At 38.6% G+C, this 20,521-nt stretch overlaps 2 protein-coding genes across 4 annotated transcripts in view; one reads left to right on the forward strand and one right to left on the reverse strand.

The window, feature by feature from the left end:
• fstl5 (follistatin-like 5) overlaps positions 1-414 on the reverse strand; it is a 222,882-nt gene extending 222,468 nt beyond the window's left edge. For both annotated transcript variants that reach the window (XM_034689156.1, XM_034689155.1), the window contains exon 1: positions 187-414. In XM_034689156.1, coding sequence (XP_034545047.1) covers positions 187-209 — 23 coding nt within the window. In that variant the 5' untranslated portion in view covers positions 210-414. The remainder of the gene's footprint in view (positions 1-186) is intronic.
• Positions 415-2,772: 2,358 nt separating this feature from the next.
• ldb2a (LIM domain binding 2a) overlaps positions 2,773-20,521 on the forward strand; it is a 193,449-nt gene continuing 175,700 nt past the window's right edge. For both annotated transcript variants that reach the window (XM_034689736.1, XM_034689737.1), the window contains exons 1-2: positions 2,773-2,920; positions 17,591-17,704. The gene's annotated coding sequence lies outside the window, so the exon portion shown is untranslated. The remainder of the gene's footprint in view (positions 2,921-17,590; positions 17,705-20,521) is intronic.

A 20,521-nucleotide genomic window follows, 5' to 3' on the forward strand; every position in this document is an offset into this window, starting at 1 on the left:
AATAATGTGGGATATTTCCTGAGTCAAGGAGCGTGACCTGCTGGATTATTAGAGAGTAGCTGTGTCACCACAAGGATGATGAGGGTAAAATTGGCAGGTGTGAGCGAGAAAGGCGAGGAAGAGGGACTTTAAATCATTTGTTGACTAATAAAATATTCACTAACAAAGGACAGATTTTTTTCTTACCTGTGTGCCCAGACGTTAACCATCCAGGGGAATAATCCAAGTGAGATTAGCGGTGAACGCAACACTTCTCAACAAACTATTGATAATCTCGCAGCTCCGGGCAAATCCACGGCTGGTGCGCGGTGCAATTTACGATGTGCAGAGCAAAGAGATGTCCTTCGGAAGTTTGCAGCTATAAACAGCCAAGGGGAGGTTGTTAATCCTTTCCCAGAATGTCTTTAACGCACAGCAGAGCCGATAGAAGAGCACGAAGAAGCAGGACGTGGAGTTCAGCACCACGGCGCAGTGGACAGCTCCGTCGGCGCAGAGAGATCTCACCTCGGCCGCTCTCGGGTCTCGTGTGCGCCACCGAGGCAGGAGCCACCAGCCCCAACCCTCACCTACTAGCTCAGTCCCGACCGGATTTACATACAATCACGCGCGAGGGAGGGAGCAGAGGAGAGGGACGAACCAATCACAGATGTCCCGTAGTAGACAGCAGCAGAAGAAGCGACAAAACGAGGACAGACGGAATGTGAAACGGCTCAGTCGCTCTGTGCCAACAAGCGAAAAACTGCCCTTGACTGAGCAAGGAAGAGGAGTGAGGGGAGAGGAAAAGAGGGAGTTGGATTCTTGATAGCTGCCACAGTCACACACTGACACTTTATACGCACACATACATGCAGTGCTCGTGCGCTCCAGTGATGGGTAGCTGAATACAAAGGCACTGTATGAACCATTCTATATAGTACACAGCCACTACTTCCTCTGAACCATCACCGTATGACCTCCAGGTGAACATAAGAAGATTGTTGATCATTAAAACACTGTCATATTTTATTTTTAAGAGTATATTACATTCGTTTATTTCTATAACCTCCTCTTTCTGGCGTCGTTTCTGTTGAGTTTACCTCATTAAATCATTTCAATAATGAATTATGTTTTCATGAAAAGGGTTTCAACATCCTTTATTTTGTTTTTGCAGTTCTTTGATTAAATATTTCAATGTTATTATGTTACTCAATAGTTCTACTTTAACACTAACAGGGATATATTTTACCTTTACATCACTACATGTATTTGACACATTTGCTCAATTTCACATACAAGCACATGACTGCTCAATTGAATAGTATGTGTTGCTACAGATTAAAACAATCAACGTTATAGTTGGTCATTATCAGCTCTAGATACTGCAGATACCTTTGTTAAAAGTTAATGCTTCAATATAACACTAACATGGTTTCAGTATGACTATACACTCTGACATGGGCACATCTTATTTTATATTGTTCTGATGTTTTGAGTAGATTTGCTGATGATGACTCTGTCCTTGCAGCTTTAGTTTGCTTATATATAGCATTAACATACCTTTCTTTAAGTACCTAGCTGTAGGAGAACATAAAATACAATGTAATGTACAAACAATGATGAACCATCAAAAGGAAGCGTGGTGAAGCATTCAAGCTACAAGTATACTCTATCTTAATGAAAATACTGCAGTATTCTAGGTCAAACTTAGCTTGGATTGAGGTTTTTAATTCTCCTCTTTTGGAGAATTTCATCTTGATTTGAAAGTACTATGACTGATGTTTTTTTTTTTTTTTTATGCTGCTGTCTTGGCCAGGACTCCCTTGAAAAAGAGACTTTGTATCTCAATGGGGCTATTCCTGGTAAAATAAAGGTAAAATAAAAAAATAAAAAAATAAAATGTGTTCCAATATATGGTGCATTTTTGGCATTGAGATTAACCCTAGCAAAAGCCTCTAACAATAAATCCTTTGTTCTATGAAAATAATGATATTGAAATGTCAGAATATTATTCATATTTCACAATAAGCTAATACAGACCATTACATAAATTAAATAATGCAAAGTAAAACAATAAAATTTAAGTTAAGTCAAGTAAAGTAGAGAAATGTAAAGTAAGTATAAGTGTAGAAAAAATACAGTAAATGAAAATAAAGCAAGGAAAGATTAAGAGGGAAAGAAATAGTAAAGTAAGGCAAAATAAATAAAAAATTACAGTAAAGTAAATCAAAGTATAGTTAAGTAAGGCAAAGTTGAGAAGAAATGCAAGATTAAGTTAAGTGAAGTTTATAAATTAAAACAAAGTTGAGAAAGATTAATTAAAGTAGAGTAAAGTAAAGACATGTTTAGTGAAGTAAGGTACAGTTCAGTAAGGCTAAGTCAAAGTAAATGAAGTGCAGTTAAATAAAGTTAAGAGTAAAATAAAGCAACTAGTAAAGTATGTAGTCAGTCAAAGTAAAGGAATAAATTAAAGTCAAGTCCCATCAAATGTTCAGCAGAATCAAGTTAAACTTGTTTAGTCAATTACAGTCAAGTAAAAAATATATATATTTCTGGTCTTGTTTCCTACTTGTCTGTATTCTGTATTATTTCTACGTTATCCTTATATCTTCCTTGTGTTGTTTATCAGTGATCGATGTCTTGTGTTGTATTCCTTTCCCTTGTGTTTCTTAGTCAAGTCTTTAGTATTTCCTGTTTTATTTTGTAGGTCTTGCTCCCTGTATGTCTGCTTTAGCTTTACTTCCTGCCTTCGTGCGTTCCCCTCCACTTTGATTACCCTCATTAGTGTCACCTGTGTCCTCTGCCCACACCTGTGTCTGATGACATGTTGTTTATTTAGTCTCTGTGTTTCCTTCAGTCTTGTTTTTCCTCCAATAAGTGATTCCTTGTTGTGTTTCCTGTTTTCAGTTGGACTTATTGGATTTTATTTGCTTGGACTTTGCAAGTAAGTTATTGTTTCATCTTTTGCCTTTCAGCCAAACAAGTAAAGTATAGTAAAGAAAAGAAAAGTTAAGTAAAAATGGCTTAAGTCGGTTATTGATACTGGCATGCTGCGGAGTAAGAGAAAAAATAAGCATTGATTAAAAGTGTGAAAAAACACTTTTGAATACTTTTGGAAATACCTCTGTTGGGCAAAGCCTCTGTCAATAGTAGCTGTAGTCTAACATAAAAACAACATAACATACAATCTGTAATTAACAACACATACCTTTGAGTCCTCCTCTTTCCTTTCACAGCCTTTACTACATCTCATGTGTTTGACAAACTTTAAACCAATATTGGAGATAAAACAGAATTCATAAGACTGTAACAAAACAGTCTTTTTTTCTCTACAGGGAGTCCATTAAACAGTTTCTATGGCTACAGCGTGTTTGAATGTAGTGGCTCAACACACACAGATCTTTGTTGTTGATTAGTGGTCCGAGCAGCTTTAAGAGCTCCTTTAAATAACTTGTACCAGGTCAATACCACGCGTGTGTGCTACATTTACCCACTGCATCAAACACTGTTTTTCCCTTTGTGCAAACTCACTTATTCATGCACTTAGTCATTATTTATTCATAGATTTATTTCAGTTTAGCCTATTGTTCACTTTGTCTCTATTTACAGCAGTTTTCCTTTTCTATTTACACTTTAATACATCAGACTCTGACTGTACAGCAGTTCTGCATATGTGCCACTGAAGGATCTTTCTTCTGTTGTGCATTACAGGCCACTTTGAACCGGAAAATTACACTGCAGTTTGTTCCTGCAATGTCTTTTTTTTCCCCCTCAGTGCGATTGCAAATACGTGTGACGAATCAACGCTATTATTAGACTGTTATTGGTTTGTGACTCATGTTAAAGTCTTTAATGAATCAGACAGAGACTCTGGAGCAAACTTGTGGAGGACACAATGAATCGGTTATTGTTGAATATGAGGTCGGTCCAAACCTTGTGGTCCGTTCGAACAAGTGACTGCTGCCTTCTCAGGAAACGGCAAATGAAAGCAACTCTTTCACATGACTGTCCATTTCATTGATTACATTCAGTATTGTACTTTTCTTTATTATGACACATAGCACGGTACATGGTAAATCTGTCTGCCTCATCATGGTTACAGGAACAGGAACATCACCCTGTGTTATTTCATTTTGGACATTTATTTGGGAAGACAAATCCATAGACTTCTGAAAGTGACTAAAAGCTGATCTTGTCCTGGACATGCGAAGGAAACGTATCACTCTAGTCAAGACAAGCATTACAAATAATGCTGTTTTTCAATATATATATCAACGGGCAGCAGTTTCAGGCTTTGCAAATCATAACACAGATCAATCAATCAATCAATCAATCAATCAATCAATCAAGCTTTATTTGTATATTAACGCCAAATCACAAAAAACGTTATCTCAAGATGCTTTTACAAACATCGGATGTCTAGACCAATCTATGTGACATTATGATCAGAGACCCAACTTCAAGACAGGGTAAGACTCAGTCTTACCTCACCATAATCCATCATGAGCATTGCACATCCCAGTATTTAGCTAGTTACAGTGGTGAGGAAAACTTCCTTTTAACAGGCAGAAACCTCGAGCAGAACCAGACTCATGTTAGACAGACATCTGCCTCGACAGAGTTGGGTCTTGAAAGAGGGATAGAGGAGAGTAAGATAGAGAGGTGATAGTGATGAGACAAGTAGTAGAAGCTGTTGCCGCTGGAGTCCAGCAAGTCTGTATCAGCTGGAGTCCAGAGCGTCTGCAGCAGGAGGATGTCTACGGCAGCTCAGAGGGACCTGCGAGACAATGGAGCTCAGGGACTCCAGAAAGGTCTATAGTTAGTAACTTTCAATGGGAGAGGGAAAGTTAAAGTAAGTAAAGGGGGTTGGGGGGAGGGGGGTGAGATAGGATCCCAGTGCGCCAGTTCCCCCGGCAGTCTAAGCCTATAGCAGCATAACTAAGAGCTGGTCCAAGCCTGAGCCAGCTCTAACTATAAGCTTTATCAAAATGGAAAGTTTTAAGCCTACTCTTAAAAGTGGAGAGGGTGTCTGTCTCCCAGACCCTGACTGGTAGATGATTCCAAAGGAGAGGGGCCTGATAACTGAAGGTTCTCCCATACTAATTTCAGAGATTTTAGGTATGACCAGCAGGCCTGCATGTTGTAAGCGTAGTGTTCTAGGGGGGTAACAGGGCACTATGAGCACAGACATAGCCATTCTTGTAACTGATGATCCTGTTTGCTTTTTACATCAAAAAGAGACATTACTATTAATTTCAGTCTGTGTCATAACCAATTAGAAGCTCCTCACAGGAGCTTTAAACTTGAGCTGGCATATATGTCTGATTCCTGGGTTAAATATGACACAAAAACACACAGGAACTTAACCTCATCTGAAGTAGTCATGGATTAAATTTGGCTCCTTTTGATAGTTTCAGGTAATAAAAAGGCCTTAGTCATGTCGTATTGACTGTAGGACAAGAGAGGATGCAAAACCAGGATCTAAATTGTATGAGTCAGCCACTTTGTTTTCCCAGGTCCTCCGTTTTAAACCTCAAAGTCACCTTCCTTCCTGTCTTGCTTTAAAGGAGAGGACAGTCAGTATTTACCGCGAGAGGTCATCTGTCAGGAAAGTGTAAACAGCTCTTTTCAAGCACTTGAACAAACAAAGGGTGCCAGTGAGGACAATTCTCTTCTTTGATACAAGCTGATCTGACTTGACTGCAGACAAATCTCACCCACTGAGTCTCTTTCTTCCCAACCTAGTGTGCCCCTGAGGTAGCCTGAACCTATGACTTCCACTTCATACCATCACACCACAGACAAGCTTTGAACTAAATACCTTTTACCCCTTTATGCACCACACAGGAGTCAAAGGATGAATGTTTTCATGAGCTGTTTGTAATATCCAGTGATATAGCTATAAGGATAATGTACAAATGTACAGAAAAACTAGCAGATAATTTAAATCTCAGCCATGAATCTCCAAGGTGTTTTATTCAGTGTTGTAACCACAGAAGAGTATTGTACAGCATGGATGAACATGCAGTACATATTATTGATATTTCTTTATTTCAGTGATTCTTTTCTGTTTTGAATTATTAGTTTTCAAGAGTTGGAGAGAAGGAGGATAGATGATACTGAAGCAAAGTGCTGCATTTTTGTATTCATACTACTTTTACATGGTTAACTAGATTTGATAAATAGAAAGTATGTGATTCTTATGTTTTGAGGACTCATTCAAATCCCAAAGAAAAAGATCCATCATTGGTGGTTTGACTGAGTTGTGAAGGCTAGATTAACTGCAGAAATTCATTTTGATAATGCAGGTTGTATTAAGTTCTGAAAAGTAGCCTCTGTATTGATTGAAATAAGTAATATTACCTGATGACTGGTTGCCCTCTGCTAAACTCTATACTTCCATCATCTGAGTTAAACAGACTTAAAACATACGCGCACACACGTTATCAATTGCATTAGTATCCTTCCCTCTAATAACTCTACGTCTTTGTGCAACAACCATCACTAGTACTGTAAAATATTTTCTGAAGCAAAATTACATTATCTAAATATGCAATACCCATTAGCTCACCTGCAATACATATCGCTGTGCAAAAGACATTATTTACTGTGCAATATACATTATCTATGATGCAATATACATTTTCTAACATTTTATGTACTTTATAACTTTGCACTACACATAATCACGGTGCAATACACATCTTCACTGTGCAATGTACATTATCTATAATGTAGTATACCTTATCACTGAGCAATACACATTATCTACAATGCAATATATATTGACACTGTGCAATATACATTATCAATTTGCACTATACATTTTAACTGTGCTATACACATATGTACAAGCACTCAGACATTATCACTGTGCAACATACATTATCACTGAGCAATACACATTAATCTACAATGCAATATATACATTATCACTGTGCTATAACCATCTACAAGGTCACAGACATTATCACTGTTCAATATACATAATCACTGTCATATACATTATCAGTGTGTACCATATATTGTCACTTTGCACTATACGTTATCACTGTGCAATATACATTATCACTGTGCAATATACATTATCACTGTGTCCTATACATTATCAGTGTGTACCATACATTATCACCATGCAATATAAATTATCCTTGTGCAATATACATTATCAGTCATCACTGTGCAATATACATTATCAATCATCACTGTGCAACATACATTATCACTGTGCAATACATATCATCTACCATGTTATGTACATTATCACTGTGCAATATACATTATCTACCATGTAACATACATAGTCACTGTGTAGTATACAATAGCTACCATGTAATATACATTACTCACCATGCGTCTTCAATTCAATCCACATGTAATCAACTCATTTTACTTGAATGTATTCTGTAACTGTAGATGCCATGATGCCATGCTTTTAAGGTGAAGCACTTAATACAAATGTACATTGCATTAAGATAATGAGGTCTTACAATTATCACCTCCACTTCAGTAAATAAAAACAATTACTGTGGTGAATACTACTTTAATTTCTTACCCATTTTAATGTATATGTAAATCAGAAAACAAGATGTGATGTATGTGCACGCTCTCATTCAGCACATGTGCCAAATGTGTTATTGCCCCTGAAAAATGAAGTAACAGCCTGATTCATTAAGGCAAGCAGGAGAGAGCGTTTCCTTGACATTCTGCACGCAAATCCAGAGATTATATCGCCACATCTGTGCTTATAAATAACCAGGGTGTGTATGTGTCATACAGGGGGATGTTGACAACGACGGCCCTGAATGTTAAATAAGATGGACAGAGAGGGAGATTTCTCCTTTGCCTGTCGTTGTTTTGTTATACAAGTAGGGACTCTTTGTGTGTGTGTGTGTGTGTGTGTGTGTGTGTGTGTGTGTACAGGATGTTGTGTTGGAGAGTATAACAGATTGTGGGTTTGTGTGTGTGTGTGCATGTGCATGTTGTGTTGGAGAATATAACAGACTGTTGGTTCGTGTTTTTGTTTTGGAGTAGCCAGTTTGTACAAGGTTGAGTGGCAGAGAGTCAACTCCTATATGTTGATTTTATTTCAGTTATCTGTGTGTATCTGGGCTTTGGATGTGCATGCATGTATGCTTTTGTGTGTTGAGTTACATGTTACAGAATATTACTGTATTGGATCCAGCCACGTTGTTCTGTTTTACTGTTGCTTGGGCTCTTCTGTTATTTGACTGTTTGGGTTGTTTGTTGTTGTTGTTTGGTTTCATTTGGTTTGTTTGGTTCTTGTTTGTTTGGGTTCTATCACTGTTTGGATTCTTTCTTTGTTTGGATTTGATTGTTGTTTGGGTTCTTTTACCATTTGGCTTCTTTGGCTGTTTTGGTTCTATTATTTTTTGTGTTCTTTGGCTGTTTGGTTTGTTTGGTTCTTTTGTGTTGGTGTTCTTTTCCCATTTATGTTCTTTGGCTGTTTGGGTTGCATTTTGTTGTTTTGCTTCCTTTGGTTCGTTTGGATGTGATTGTTGTTTGGGTTCTTTCACTATTTGTGTTCTTTGGCTGTTTGGGTTCTGTTGTTTAGGTTCATCATTGTTGGGGTTCCTTCACTATTTGTGTGGTTTTGGTGGTCTTTCTGTTTGGGTTATTTGGGTTCATTTACCCTTTGTGGTCCTTTTATTGTTTGGTTTCTTATGTTTTTATGGTTCCAGTCTTGTTGAGGTTCCTATACATTTTTGTTTTGTTTTAGTTCCTCTTTAGATGCTTGAGTTCCAATGCTCTTTTTTAGGTTGGGGTCTTCTTCGTTGTTTATGTTTATTTATTTCCCTTTTTAAGTTTTATGATGTTGAAGTTACAGTGTTGTTTGTGTACTTATATATCATCGTTGTTGTGGTTCCTTTGGTCTTGTGTTGTTTGGTCCATAATGTTTTTGTGGATTCTTCTGTTGTTTGGCTGTTTTGGTTGCTCTTAGTTTCTTTTGATGTTTGGGCTCATATGTCATTTGTTGTTTATTTTTAATAGCTTTAATGTTGTTTGGGTTCTTTTGCTTTTACTTGTCAGTGCATTTTATAACCCCTTGATTTTGAATGTGCCATATTATTCTGATTATAATTTTCGTAATTATAATCAGTAGTAAAAGCAGTAATCATAGAAGTAGTATAATATATTGTATTGTGTGTTGTGCATATTAGTTGTACCTCCCTTTTGGAAGTGCACACAGTTAATTGGCAGAAAGTCTACTTCTGTGCATTTACGTACGTGTGTGTGTGTGTGTGTGTGTGTGTGTGTGTGTGTGTGTGTGTGTGTGTGTGTGTGTGTGTGTGTGTGTGTGTGTGTGTGTGAACTCAGTTATTTGCATGAATCTGTTTGTGTGTGCTTTACCTCAACAGAATGACAGTGAGAGTAATGGCCGTGTGTATGTGTGGCATATGCGTCGGTGTGCTGCAGACTGTAATGGACTGTGACACACCGTACGTTGAGAATCAGCAGCAGCACGCTTACACAGATGTGACAGGTGACCAGTTTCTCATCCCATTATCCGCTGAATTTTGAGGTGTCGTGCTTTCCTCCAGATTGTGATGTCACCTCGGTGTGTGTGCACTGCGGCGGCGGCTGCGTTAGGATAAACATATGGCTCCCTCTCCTCTGCTCAAACAGAGTGACATTAGTTTGGATCTATCCTCCCGAGCTGAGGCTTTCAGTCTGACCTCTGTGGATTGATGCTGCAGTTGTGTTGAGGAATCTCGGCTGCGTGCACGCTCTGAGAGCTCAGAAAAAACGTAAAGAGCTGAGTTTGAAAAATGAGATGGCTTTCGTGACAAACTAATTATAAAAAGTAATGGAGGGTAGATTTCTTAGGACTTCTTGTAAGCAGATCCGTCAGTGTGAGGATGTTGAAGGCCAATACTGATTAAATTAGTACTGAAATGATAAGTCAGTTAACAGATCTGCCCTCAGATAGAAAATGAATTTAGATTAGTTGTGACTGATTTGCCATTTATCAAGTAAAAATATCAAACTTTTGATAGTTTAGGCTTCTCAAATGAGAGAACTTTAGTTTTTTGACTGTCAGTATTATCAAAATGTTTTGGATGTCATGTTGGACTAAACAAGAAATCAAAAGTGTTGAACAAATTGTTTTTACTGAAGATTGAATGTCCTATTATTAAACTTGCATCAAATCTTATCCAACTAAATTCCAATAAGCTTGACAAGCCACAACAAACTATTACTTTATCCTACTCCATATCTAGTGCAAAGATGACTCTTACAATTGACACTGGGGTGCAGCCAAGGGTGGCACTGACCCCCCCTTGAAATCTGATTGGCCACCCCATATACCACCATATGGGGCGGCTGTGGCTCAGTGGATAGCGTCGGTCGTCTATCAATCAGAAGGTTGGTGGTTTGATCCCAGCTCTGGCAGTCACATGCTGAAGTGTCCTTTTGCAAGACACTGAACCCCAAATTGCTCCCTCTGTTGTTCAGAGGTGTGTGAATGTGAATGAATGAGATTAGCTAACACTGGTGGTCCCTTACTGTAGCAGCCTCTACCATCAGTGAGTGAACGGGTGAATGTGAGGAGTAGTGTAAAAGCGCTTTGAGTGGTCAGAAAGACTAGAAAAGCGCTATATAAGTACAATTCCGTTTATAATTTACCTCAAAATCCTAAATCCTATACTCTTTTGTGACTTAAATTATGACTTTCGGCAAACATGTTCTTTGAGTCGTTAGAGAATTGAGTTGAGGAAATGTATGTGTCATCACTCTGAATTTCTTTTGAGAGGGTAGAGCCACAACACGCATACCCCTGCCATTCCTGCCTGTTTTAGCGCCCCAGATGGACCACCATAATAACTAAAGTCTGGACACGCTGCCGATGTGACAGTAATCCTCAAAATATAGAGTGGATGTGTAAAAAAAGATTAATGGATTTCATAAAGTCGGTTGTTTGTAGGCAGATCATGAAAAGTAATCCTGTCTAAGCAGTGACTGAAACCAAATCTTGGTATTTTGGCTTTTTTGTGTTGTGTACCAAATAGTTGGTTTTAACATAAGTCAGCATACAAGGCAAGAATCCAGTCTTGGTGGAGGGTGTTTTGGGTGTCCACTGGGGTGGCTGATATCTCTAGGAGTGGGCATGGCCATCCTCTGTCCCACCCCTGTGAATAACTATTGAAAAAGCTTTATAAGGAGAAAGGAGCATTAAATATGGGAAAACACTTGTTAGTAGCAATAAAAAATAATCCTCATGATTTGAATATTTATGATGAATAACTTGGATATGTACCCTGGCCTTAATAACATACATTCTGTTACCATTAAACAGTCACTTTATATTGAAGAAAAGGTGTCATGGTTAAGTTTGTTTTAATGGAGTAAAGTTGATAGTCATATCAATACACATGACTTTAAATACTCCCACACTAACAGTGGAAGAAAAGGGTCTGAAAGTGATTGTCAGAATAAACATTTCACTCTCTGCGTTGTGTTTCTGGCAGCTGATGTGTTTCAGTCAGTGCCCCTGAATGCTTTCAGCGGGCCTTGCTCATCACTGTTTCCCTCCATGTATTTAAGTGATACTTTGAAAATGAGAGGAATACTTTGCTGAGTCAGTCCTGATGGAAAACTCTGCTGCTACATTCATAATGCAGCAGCTACAGCACTCTGACTGAAAGCTTTTGTGTCTGGCTGTGGAGGTCAGAGTTGCAACTTCGCTCTGATATCAGATGCTAAAAACCCAAACAGCACCCAAAGTAGAACATGGCCCCATGCTGCTTTCAGGCATCCTCTGTTTTCTTTGTTGGCAAGAGTTTGTCTCACTCAAATTACTGCATGCAGTCACTGGCATCAGTCCAGAGTTTATAGAATAATTAAGATGAATTATTGAATTTTTATTCTAATTAGGAAGCAAGTCTTAAAAAAGGAAAGAAGTATAGGGTTTGGTTGCTCTCTAGTAATTAAGATTATTATTTTGGCACATGTGATTACTTTTGGACATCTCTGTTTGCAGAAATTGGTTCCTGAACGTCTCACAGCCTTCTTCTGCAGCCAAACATTTCCCAGGAGGATGCAGACTAAAAAAGTGGATCACCACTGATCAAAACTTTTGTAGACGCAACAACTAAATGATGTAGCCTTTTGAAGTGTTCCTTAGCCAAACATTGTTTCCCCAAGGATGCAAAATGAAATCTGACTCAGCAGGAAGAAAAATGGGAACAAGCAACACTTCTTTCAAATAAAGAGACTCGTTGCAGACCTTCAGGTCTGAAAATGAGATCATTGGCAGGGTGAACAAGAAAGCTTCAAGAATATCTTTACTAACTTTGATTCCAGTGTTTCAGGACAGTATTGCCCTCTGGCTGCACGATTTTATATCAAAATCAGTTCTGATGTAGTATGACCTGCATGAAATAGAGAGATTTTCTTTGATAGATTCAAAGGTATGCATACAAACACAGGATACATGTTTGGTAAAGGACCTGATTTTAGGCTAGGTGGATACTGTGCATACTCATATATCCATAAAACATCTTGCATCATTATGAATCACCAATGTTTGTAGTGTTTAGCTCCACAGAGTGAATACACTCATAAAATCTTAAAGTAAATGCCCGCAAGATGTCATACAGACAACCTCAGAGAGCGGTTCATGGTTTTAGGCTACTTTAACAACACAGTGTGAATACAGGGGAGTCTCTAAAACACACATAACTGGAAAAATGATGGGAAAAAAAATGATCTGAAATGATGTAAAACAAACTGGTAAGAGGCTGTCAAGATTGTTTCATACCTGCCTAAGAGGAGCAGACAGAATGATTGAGAAAAGCAAAGCAAGCTGTTATATTTAATGAAGGCACTGAAGATACTTTTTAACAGTATGGTGTGAATGTCAGTGTGGAAATCTTACCTAGGAGTAAAATAAGTAATTTAGTAAAAGTACCACAAACTAAATTTGAATCTGAAGTACAGTTACAGTGGAGGACCTTCACTTTGTGTTGATTTTGGCGCCCCCTATAGAAAAAGTAGCACGTCAAATCTCTCTTCTATTTTGTTGCACTTATATGTAAGTTTGGATATAAAAATCCTATCCTGTCCAACTTAATAAAGACTTTCTGCAGCCTGTTTAGATCTCCACATCTGACAACTCAGTGCTGTACTTGAGTCCAGGACACAGACTGGAGAGCTGATTTTCAGACATAGTTACACTCATATTGATGCCTCTTCATGACCTACATAGTACAGTGAGATTACCATCAACAGGATTGGTTATTTCTTTAAACTGAATTTTAGTGGCTGTGTTCGGGGCCGGATGTTTCATGAAAAGAACTGAGTTGATATTCAGCGCTCATAGTGAAGTGTCTCTGAGAGCTCTGCTGGTAAAGTTTGGCAGTGAGAAGTAAGTTAGCAAGCAGAAGGGAATCTTTTTTTTCTGTAGGGATTTTCTTTTCACATCATGTTTTGTCCTCATGTCATGGCTGACACTGGAGCAGGATTAGTGAGAAAGACGTACTGTTCTGTTGAAATATTGTTTTAGGCGGAGAAACTCTACACCCAGGGCTTTGCTAGCTAAAAGACCAAAATTGCTATGAACAGAATTTCATGTTTATGCTGGTGCATAAATGAGGATTAAAGATTTAAAATGTGTGCATATTTATGTTATTCAGGCATTTGCACACGTTAAGACACTGGGGCTGTGACGGGTAACGTTAAGCCGGTATGTCTGCCAGCTTTTGTAAGCTAACGAACGGTAATAAATCAGAGTTTACAAAGTTTAGTTGTTGTTATGATACAGCTTATAATTTGACGTAGATACTAATGACCTCATCAATCTGCATCCCGTTGTCTAACCAGAGAAAAGTAGTATTAGAAAGATCTGTATTCATTCATTAGCTTTCACAAAAAATGCTCGCTTCAGCAAAAGCCATATTTTGGGACATTGGCTGATTGTGCTCATGGGAGATGTAGTTGTCATCCCAGAATAACACGACTAATTTCACTCAAAGGGGTCAACAAAATCAATATGTCATGAAAACTTCTCAGAGTGCCTTTACAAGTAAAGTACTAATGCAACAATCTCTAAGGACTACCTTATTGTTGAAGCTGCTGGAGGTGGAGCTCATTTTAACTACTCCCCAGAATGAGAATGATTCAGACTTTTTAAGCTCTTGTTTTTTTAAAGGTGACATATCATGCAAAATCGACTTTTTAATGGTTCTTAACTGAAACGTGTCCCTGGCATGTCTACAAACCCCCCGAGAATGAAAAGAATCCATTCTGCCCCTGTTCTGATTTCTCCACCTTTCTGTAAATGTGTGTGAAACGAGCCGTTTCAGACTTCCATGTTTTTGTTACGTCACAACAATATCCCGTCTGTAACTGAAGTCAGAGCTCGGAGCTTGTTCAGCCCATAGACTGTATAAACTACAACTCAACCCCTCCTCCGTTTTTCCTTACCTGCACACATGTGGGCTAACAAGGAGCTTAGGAGGGAGGCATGCTAGTTGCAGGCTGTCTTAATAAACACAAAGGTCGGTTTTACTCCCCACGTCTGCAGATTTGAAGATCTAGTGGATGATTTTTATTTTTCATGGAAAAGTGCTAACGCTAGTTAGCATAGCCACATAGCTACATGTTCGTAGCTGTGTACCAAGACACACGTTGACATACTGACAAATAAAACAAAAAGAAACACTAAATCTGTGACCAATGGTTCAGAAAGGTCCTGCTGCAGGCGCCTCTCTGTCAGGATCAGATTCTGGATCAGATTCAGAGGGTTGAAGTAGCGCGATCTCTGAGCAGTCGTGTATATTCAGCCAACATGTAAACATTAGATCAACATGCTGGAGAGCCGAGGCCACATCCACTTCCTGAGGGGGCGTGGTCAGAGAGAAAACAGAGTGTTCTGAGCAGGGCTGACAAAGAGAGTTTTTCAGGCATGCCAAAATCTGATTTCAAAGTGTTTTTTGAGCATAAACTTTAAAGACATGTTTTGGGGACCTCTTAGACCAACATATTTTGATGAAAAAGAGCGTAATATGTCACCTTTAAAATATTAGATGATTTTGACAGTTGAGGTTGGAATTGTCTCAGATACATCTTAAACGTAGCATCCAGACACATCCTTTGGAAAGGATCAGTTCCTTAGACTTTACCTCGGCAGTACTTCAGTGAATGTAGTTATTTTTGACCCCCGACAGATGTGAGCCAGATACTAAATGCATGTAGAAGTGATGCATAAACTGTGAATCAGAGGAGCAGGAGCCTGAGACGAAGATAAATGGAGGTTTGAAGAAGTGAAGCAGCAGATTTGGATCAGAACCAAGCTCTGACGGGAAGGAAAAGGGATGAAACATCTTCCTCCAGATGGAGAAGTTGGGTTCTTATTCACAACATGCCTCTCACAAAATGCTGCACAAAGAGAACACAAACAAGTGGGACCGAAATCACGCACACAGACACACAGAAAGACAGACGTGAACATACGGATGCAAAAACTTTGATTTAATTGAGTCAATGTAAAATTACATAAAGATTTACACCCACTCAACGCATGCCAAGAAGGCAACAGCACATACACAACACACAAATGCACAATAACAATAAGGGAGCTAAGGTTTGGCCTGCTTCCAAAATCTGCCTTCAGATAAATGTTGTGCACATACTGTATATAAGGCGGCAGAAACTAATGTATCTTCAGTTAAGGCCAGTTCAACCGCAGCATTTATGGTCACACTTAAGGCCTTTGGATTATCCAGAAAACTTGACTTCTCTTGGTTAATTTGGGTATTTTCATGTATTTGATATGAGATTATCCAATGACCTGAACTCATTTCCATTGCAGCATTTCTGGATTCACCATGTGGCTAATGAGCAATCCGATCACGCCTTTACACTTACATCCAGGATTTATATGCACGCCTGCATCCTGTCCATATTGTGATCAGATCTCATTATGCAAAGCAAGCGAACATGGCAGCTCTTGCCAAACAGCCTCCACTTATTTTCTCTTTTGCTTCAGAGGGGGTTTGGAAGGGGAGGGCTGATCTTTCACACAAATGAAGCCAGCAACAGAAGTGATGATGAGACTTATTCAGTTTCTTCCGTGGGAGAGGAGCAATCAGAGGCAGTGTTGATGATTTTAGTGGTTCTACTGAGGAGTTTTCTTGGTAAAATGACAAATCAAAGAGTCACAGGCTGATTTAGAATGAATGCAGGAGGGTTTTGGATGCTTTTTAACATGTTAACATGAAGATGTTTCATGAGTGGTGACATTTTTTGGGGCAATTATGGCAAAAACACATCTTGGTGATGTTTCTTCCTTTGGTGATTACTTTGTATTCATGACATTTGTGACCACAGTGGAAAGGACCAACAATGGAAAAAAATGATTATGTCCACCAATACTGCCTCAGCATGGATTCCTGGTACATCATGGAGTATATTTAATGATGAACTGAACCTGTTGTGCATTTTCTGCACTTAAAGTTTCTGCTTGTTTCAAGTTTTCTGGTAACTCTAAAGCTTTTAAGGTTTATTAAAAAACGGATCTCAGAGTGTGGTGTATCTTGGTACCAGTTTAGCTCAGTGGTTAGATCATGCTCCTCATGCACAGGCTATAGTCCTCGAAGCGAGCAGCTTGATGTGTGTAATGAGTGTGATCAGGTTGTCCCTGGTGTTGCATTCACTATCCAGAATCAATAACCATTGTTAGGGGGTTTTGACCAATCCGAATCAAGTATTTGACACAGCTGGGTGATAAAGCTATTCAAACCCTCTGTCCTTCTGGAAAATAACAGTGAAGCATTCATCTTTTCCCATGCACAATAGCCAATAAATTATTCATAGCCAACACATTCAGTCTATTATATCATACCAAATGTGTAGAAGAAGAGTTGGACCAAGTCTTTACAACAACACTGAGTGGAAAAAATAAATGAAGATAAAACATTTTTTCAGAATTTCAACGACGACAATCTCTGCAATGAACTTATCCACGACAATAGACACAACTTTATAAAGAGCCATTCATGCAAATAGGCAGCTCAAGGTGCTTCATGTGGAAGCAAACAGATGGAAAATAGGAACAATAGTTGGCAGTTTATAAAATTGTGTAAGACTGAAATTATACAACAGTGAAAAATATGAAATGTAAAAAACAAGGATAGAACTAAATGTAAAAAAACTATGATTAGAAACTCTGACTCAGGTTAAAAGATATGATTGAGTGTTTCCTTTCACATCCTACCGCTGAAATCCAACAGTACTGTTTACATATATAAAGGCAATGAAGCATGTTCGGCTTTCCTTTAAGACTGAACAAATGTTCTCTTTGTCTATAAATTACTTCTTCAGAAACCAGAGTATATATGATCAGACTGATTAGAACCTGGAGAAACTACCTCACAATTAATGCGACAGAGCTGAGGAAGCCTGACACAAGAAGAAAAACATGCCGAGTTAATTAACAGGATACGCTCAGGCACATTTCAGTTCAAACACAGACAGTAGCCTCGTAATGAACAACCAGAGATGTGTTTATTAGAGTGAGTGATGTGTGTGTTCAGGCTGCGTTTTAGTAAGGAGTGAAAGTTTAATGTTGTTACAATCATTTCTCTTCTAGTTTGACACTGAAGGAGTAAAGTGCAAACGCAACATCTTCAATCATGAAGTTTTCCTGCCGTCGCTTTACAGAAGACGACTGGTGCTGCCCATCTGTCTCATCTTAACTTTCACAGTAAGTACTAAAAACATTGTTAATTAATGTCTAAGAAAGAAGCTGTGCGTTTTTCTATAGTTACACATCTGTTTGCAGTCTGGTTGTAAAAAAGTAATCAGCAGTATGATAGAACACATTTGTTAGGTTGAAGTCCACTTATCCATGTGGGAAGTCTGTGAAGAAGTTGGGCATGTTGGCATTTCTACAGCCATCCAACATGGGTTACTAGCCCCCATTTATTGTCATAATTCTGGCTACCTTGTAGGTGTACAGTATGTCTAATATCTTGTTTTAGCTTTGTTTTGGTCTTCGGTGGATCAACCCCTGTATAAATATCTGGCTCTTTAGTTGCTTGAAATATGTCAAACAGCACGTTCATAACATCCAAGTTTGTAAGCTAACAAAACAGTGACTTCCAGTGCATTTACCTCTCTTGAGCAAAGGAGGAACAAACAATGGCTTTTGTATATGTTTAAAGCGCTGGCTGGAAAGCTCCCCACCTACTTTACAGACTTGTTGGAATAGAATTATGGATCCTTTGGGACTTACTCTTCTGATTGGCTCATTTTGAAAGTCCCCCGAGTTAACACTGAACTGGGTCGATCAGCATTTTCCACTGATGCCCCTCAGACTTTAAAGCTGACATCCATTCCCTCTTTTGCAGAGTTTAAGACCTTGATCTCAGGCGACTGTCTCAAATCTGTTTTAATTAACATATTATTTTGCGAATGATTGTGTGTGTTGGTTTGTTGTTTCTAATGTGCCTGTGATCTCAACGACATTGGAAATGAGGGAAACCTCAATGTCTTTTCGAGAATGAATGAAGGTTTTGAATTGAATTTACGCACTAAGTCAAATCTGATGAAGTCCGTCTAACATACCTAGTTAGGCGTTGATTTTCCCTTGCTTGTATACTCTTCCGTCAGGCCAATACTTGATTATGTGTTCTGCACATGCTCTACAGTTCGTATGCCGGGCTATGACCTGGAAGTCGCACAAAAAAAATTACAAAGATCAAAGCTGGGTAGGAAACCAAACCTCAACAGAAGAAGAAGGGAAGTAGCAAGACACAGCTATTAAGAAAAGTAAGTAAGTAAACTGTATTTAGTATATCACCATTCACAGAGCATAGTCACAAAGTGCTTCACAGAGAATCAATTTAGGAAAAGACAATATAACATTGGTAAATAAGATAATAATGATAGCAGACAAAATAACAACCATAATACAAGATTACAACAGATGGTCAAAAGCCATAACAAACAAATGTGTCTTGAGCTGCTTTTTAAAAGCTTCAGTGGAAACAGCACTATGAAGATTGTTCCAAATAGTTGGAGCCACAAGCTCAAAGGCACGGTCAGCTTTTGTTTTTAGCCTAACACAAGGCACAGCAAGCAGACCCTGGTCAGAAGATCTGAGGGGTCTACTGGGGCCGTAAGGATGGAGCAGGTCAGAGAGAGGAGGGTGCTTGATCATGGAGAGCTTTATGTGTTAATACGAGGATCTTAAACTAAACTCTGAATTTGATTGGCAGCCAATAAAAGGAGAATAAAATGGGGGTGATGTGGGTTTTCTTACTGGACCCAGTTAGTCTTGCGGCAGCGTTTTGGGTTAATCGTAGTAAAAGTAAAGCGTAAAGTATGAAACATACAGAGCTGTAAAGTTGTCCGTGGTTTTAATATGACAGGTTTGTTTTGGGAGGTGACGTGATAAGTCAACAGGGAGGGAGTAGGTCCAACAGTCACTAGCTAAAAGGAGGCTTATCGCACCTACCATAGCAAGAGTAGACATACTTTTATCAATAAAGCCCGGTCCATGTTTTACATGGCTTCCTGACATGAAAACAACAATGTATGTAGTACCACAAGATTCTTTTTTATCCCTTTATATGAAACTTTCCGTCATGAATTTGACAATGTTGTAAAAGTGCTCGAGTGTTCATCTGGTGTTACTCTATTAGTTGATTTTGGGATGATTTTTTTTTTTATGGCGAAGCTTCAATCAATGATTTGGTTCTTTGCACAGCTGAACTGATATCCTATCAGTGTCATATTTGTATTTTGTTAATGACACCACTTGTGTTGCATCTAGACACAGATGGTTTCTCATGTGGCGTCCCTGAGTTGAAATTTCACGACACTTCAGTATGCCGCACACCTGATTCAACTAAGCATATTTCCGGTGATATTTGGCTGTAAATGTCAAACCTCGGTTCAAATGCTGGGTGTTATCTTTCTGCTGTTTCTGACTCTGAACAGAACATCATAAATAAATGGTAAATCTTGTTTTATCAGTCAGAAAACCCTTGCAAGATAAGTTGCCGTTTTATCTTTGGCTGGGTGAAATACATTTCACTGTTTCTTTTTTCTTGTTCCAGTATGCTGCCCTTCTAGCAGTGGTAGAAAAAAAAAGACAAGGTGTTCACTACACGGCTGACTTTTCTTACATGCCCTGAGTGTCCCTGAAACAGCCGTATAATGCTTTCTGGCCAACCTTGAATAGAAAGCACTTAAAATGTAACACTTTGTATTCCATTGATGCATGAATAGAAGAGAGTTGTCAAAAAGTTGAAACTTTTCTCTGTTACATTTTTTTTTTTAACAAAGAATCCTTCTGTATGACGGATTTTTGCCTGAAAACTTTGCCACTTTCTTTTGATATTATATCACCTCTAAAAACACTTATGAATTATTTTTTACATTTCAACACTTGCACCACCTCTGATGGGTAGATCACAACTCTAACACATAGTAAGAATGTCCATGAAAAACTTTCATTGAAACCAGTTTTTCGTCACCTTATGTTTACAAACCTAACAAGGCTCATCCAATAAGA

The sequence above is a fragment of the Notolabrus celidotus genome, chromosome 8 (assembly GCF_009762535.1).
Source record: "Notolabrus celidotus isolate fNotCel1 chromosome 8, fNotCel1.pri, whole genome shotgun sequence".
Lineage (NCBI taxonomy): Eukaryota > Metazoa > Chordata > Actinopteri > Labriformes > Labridae > Notolabrus > Notolabrus celidotus.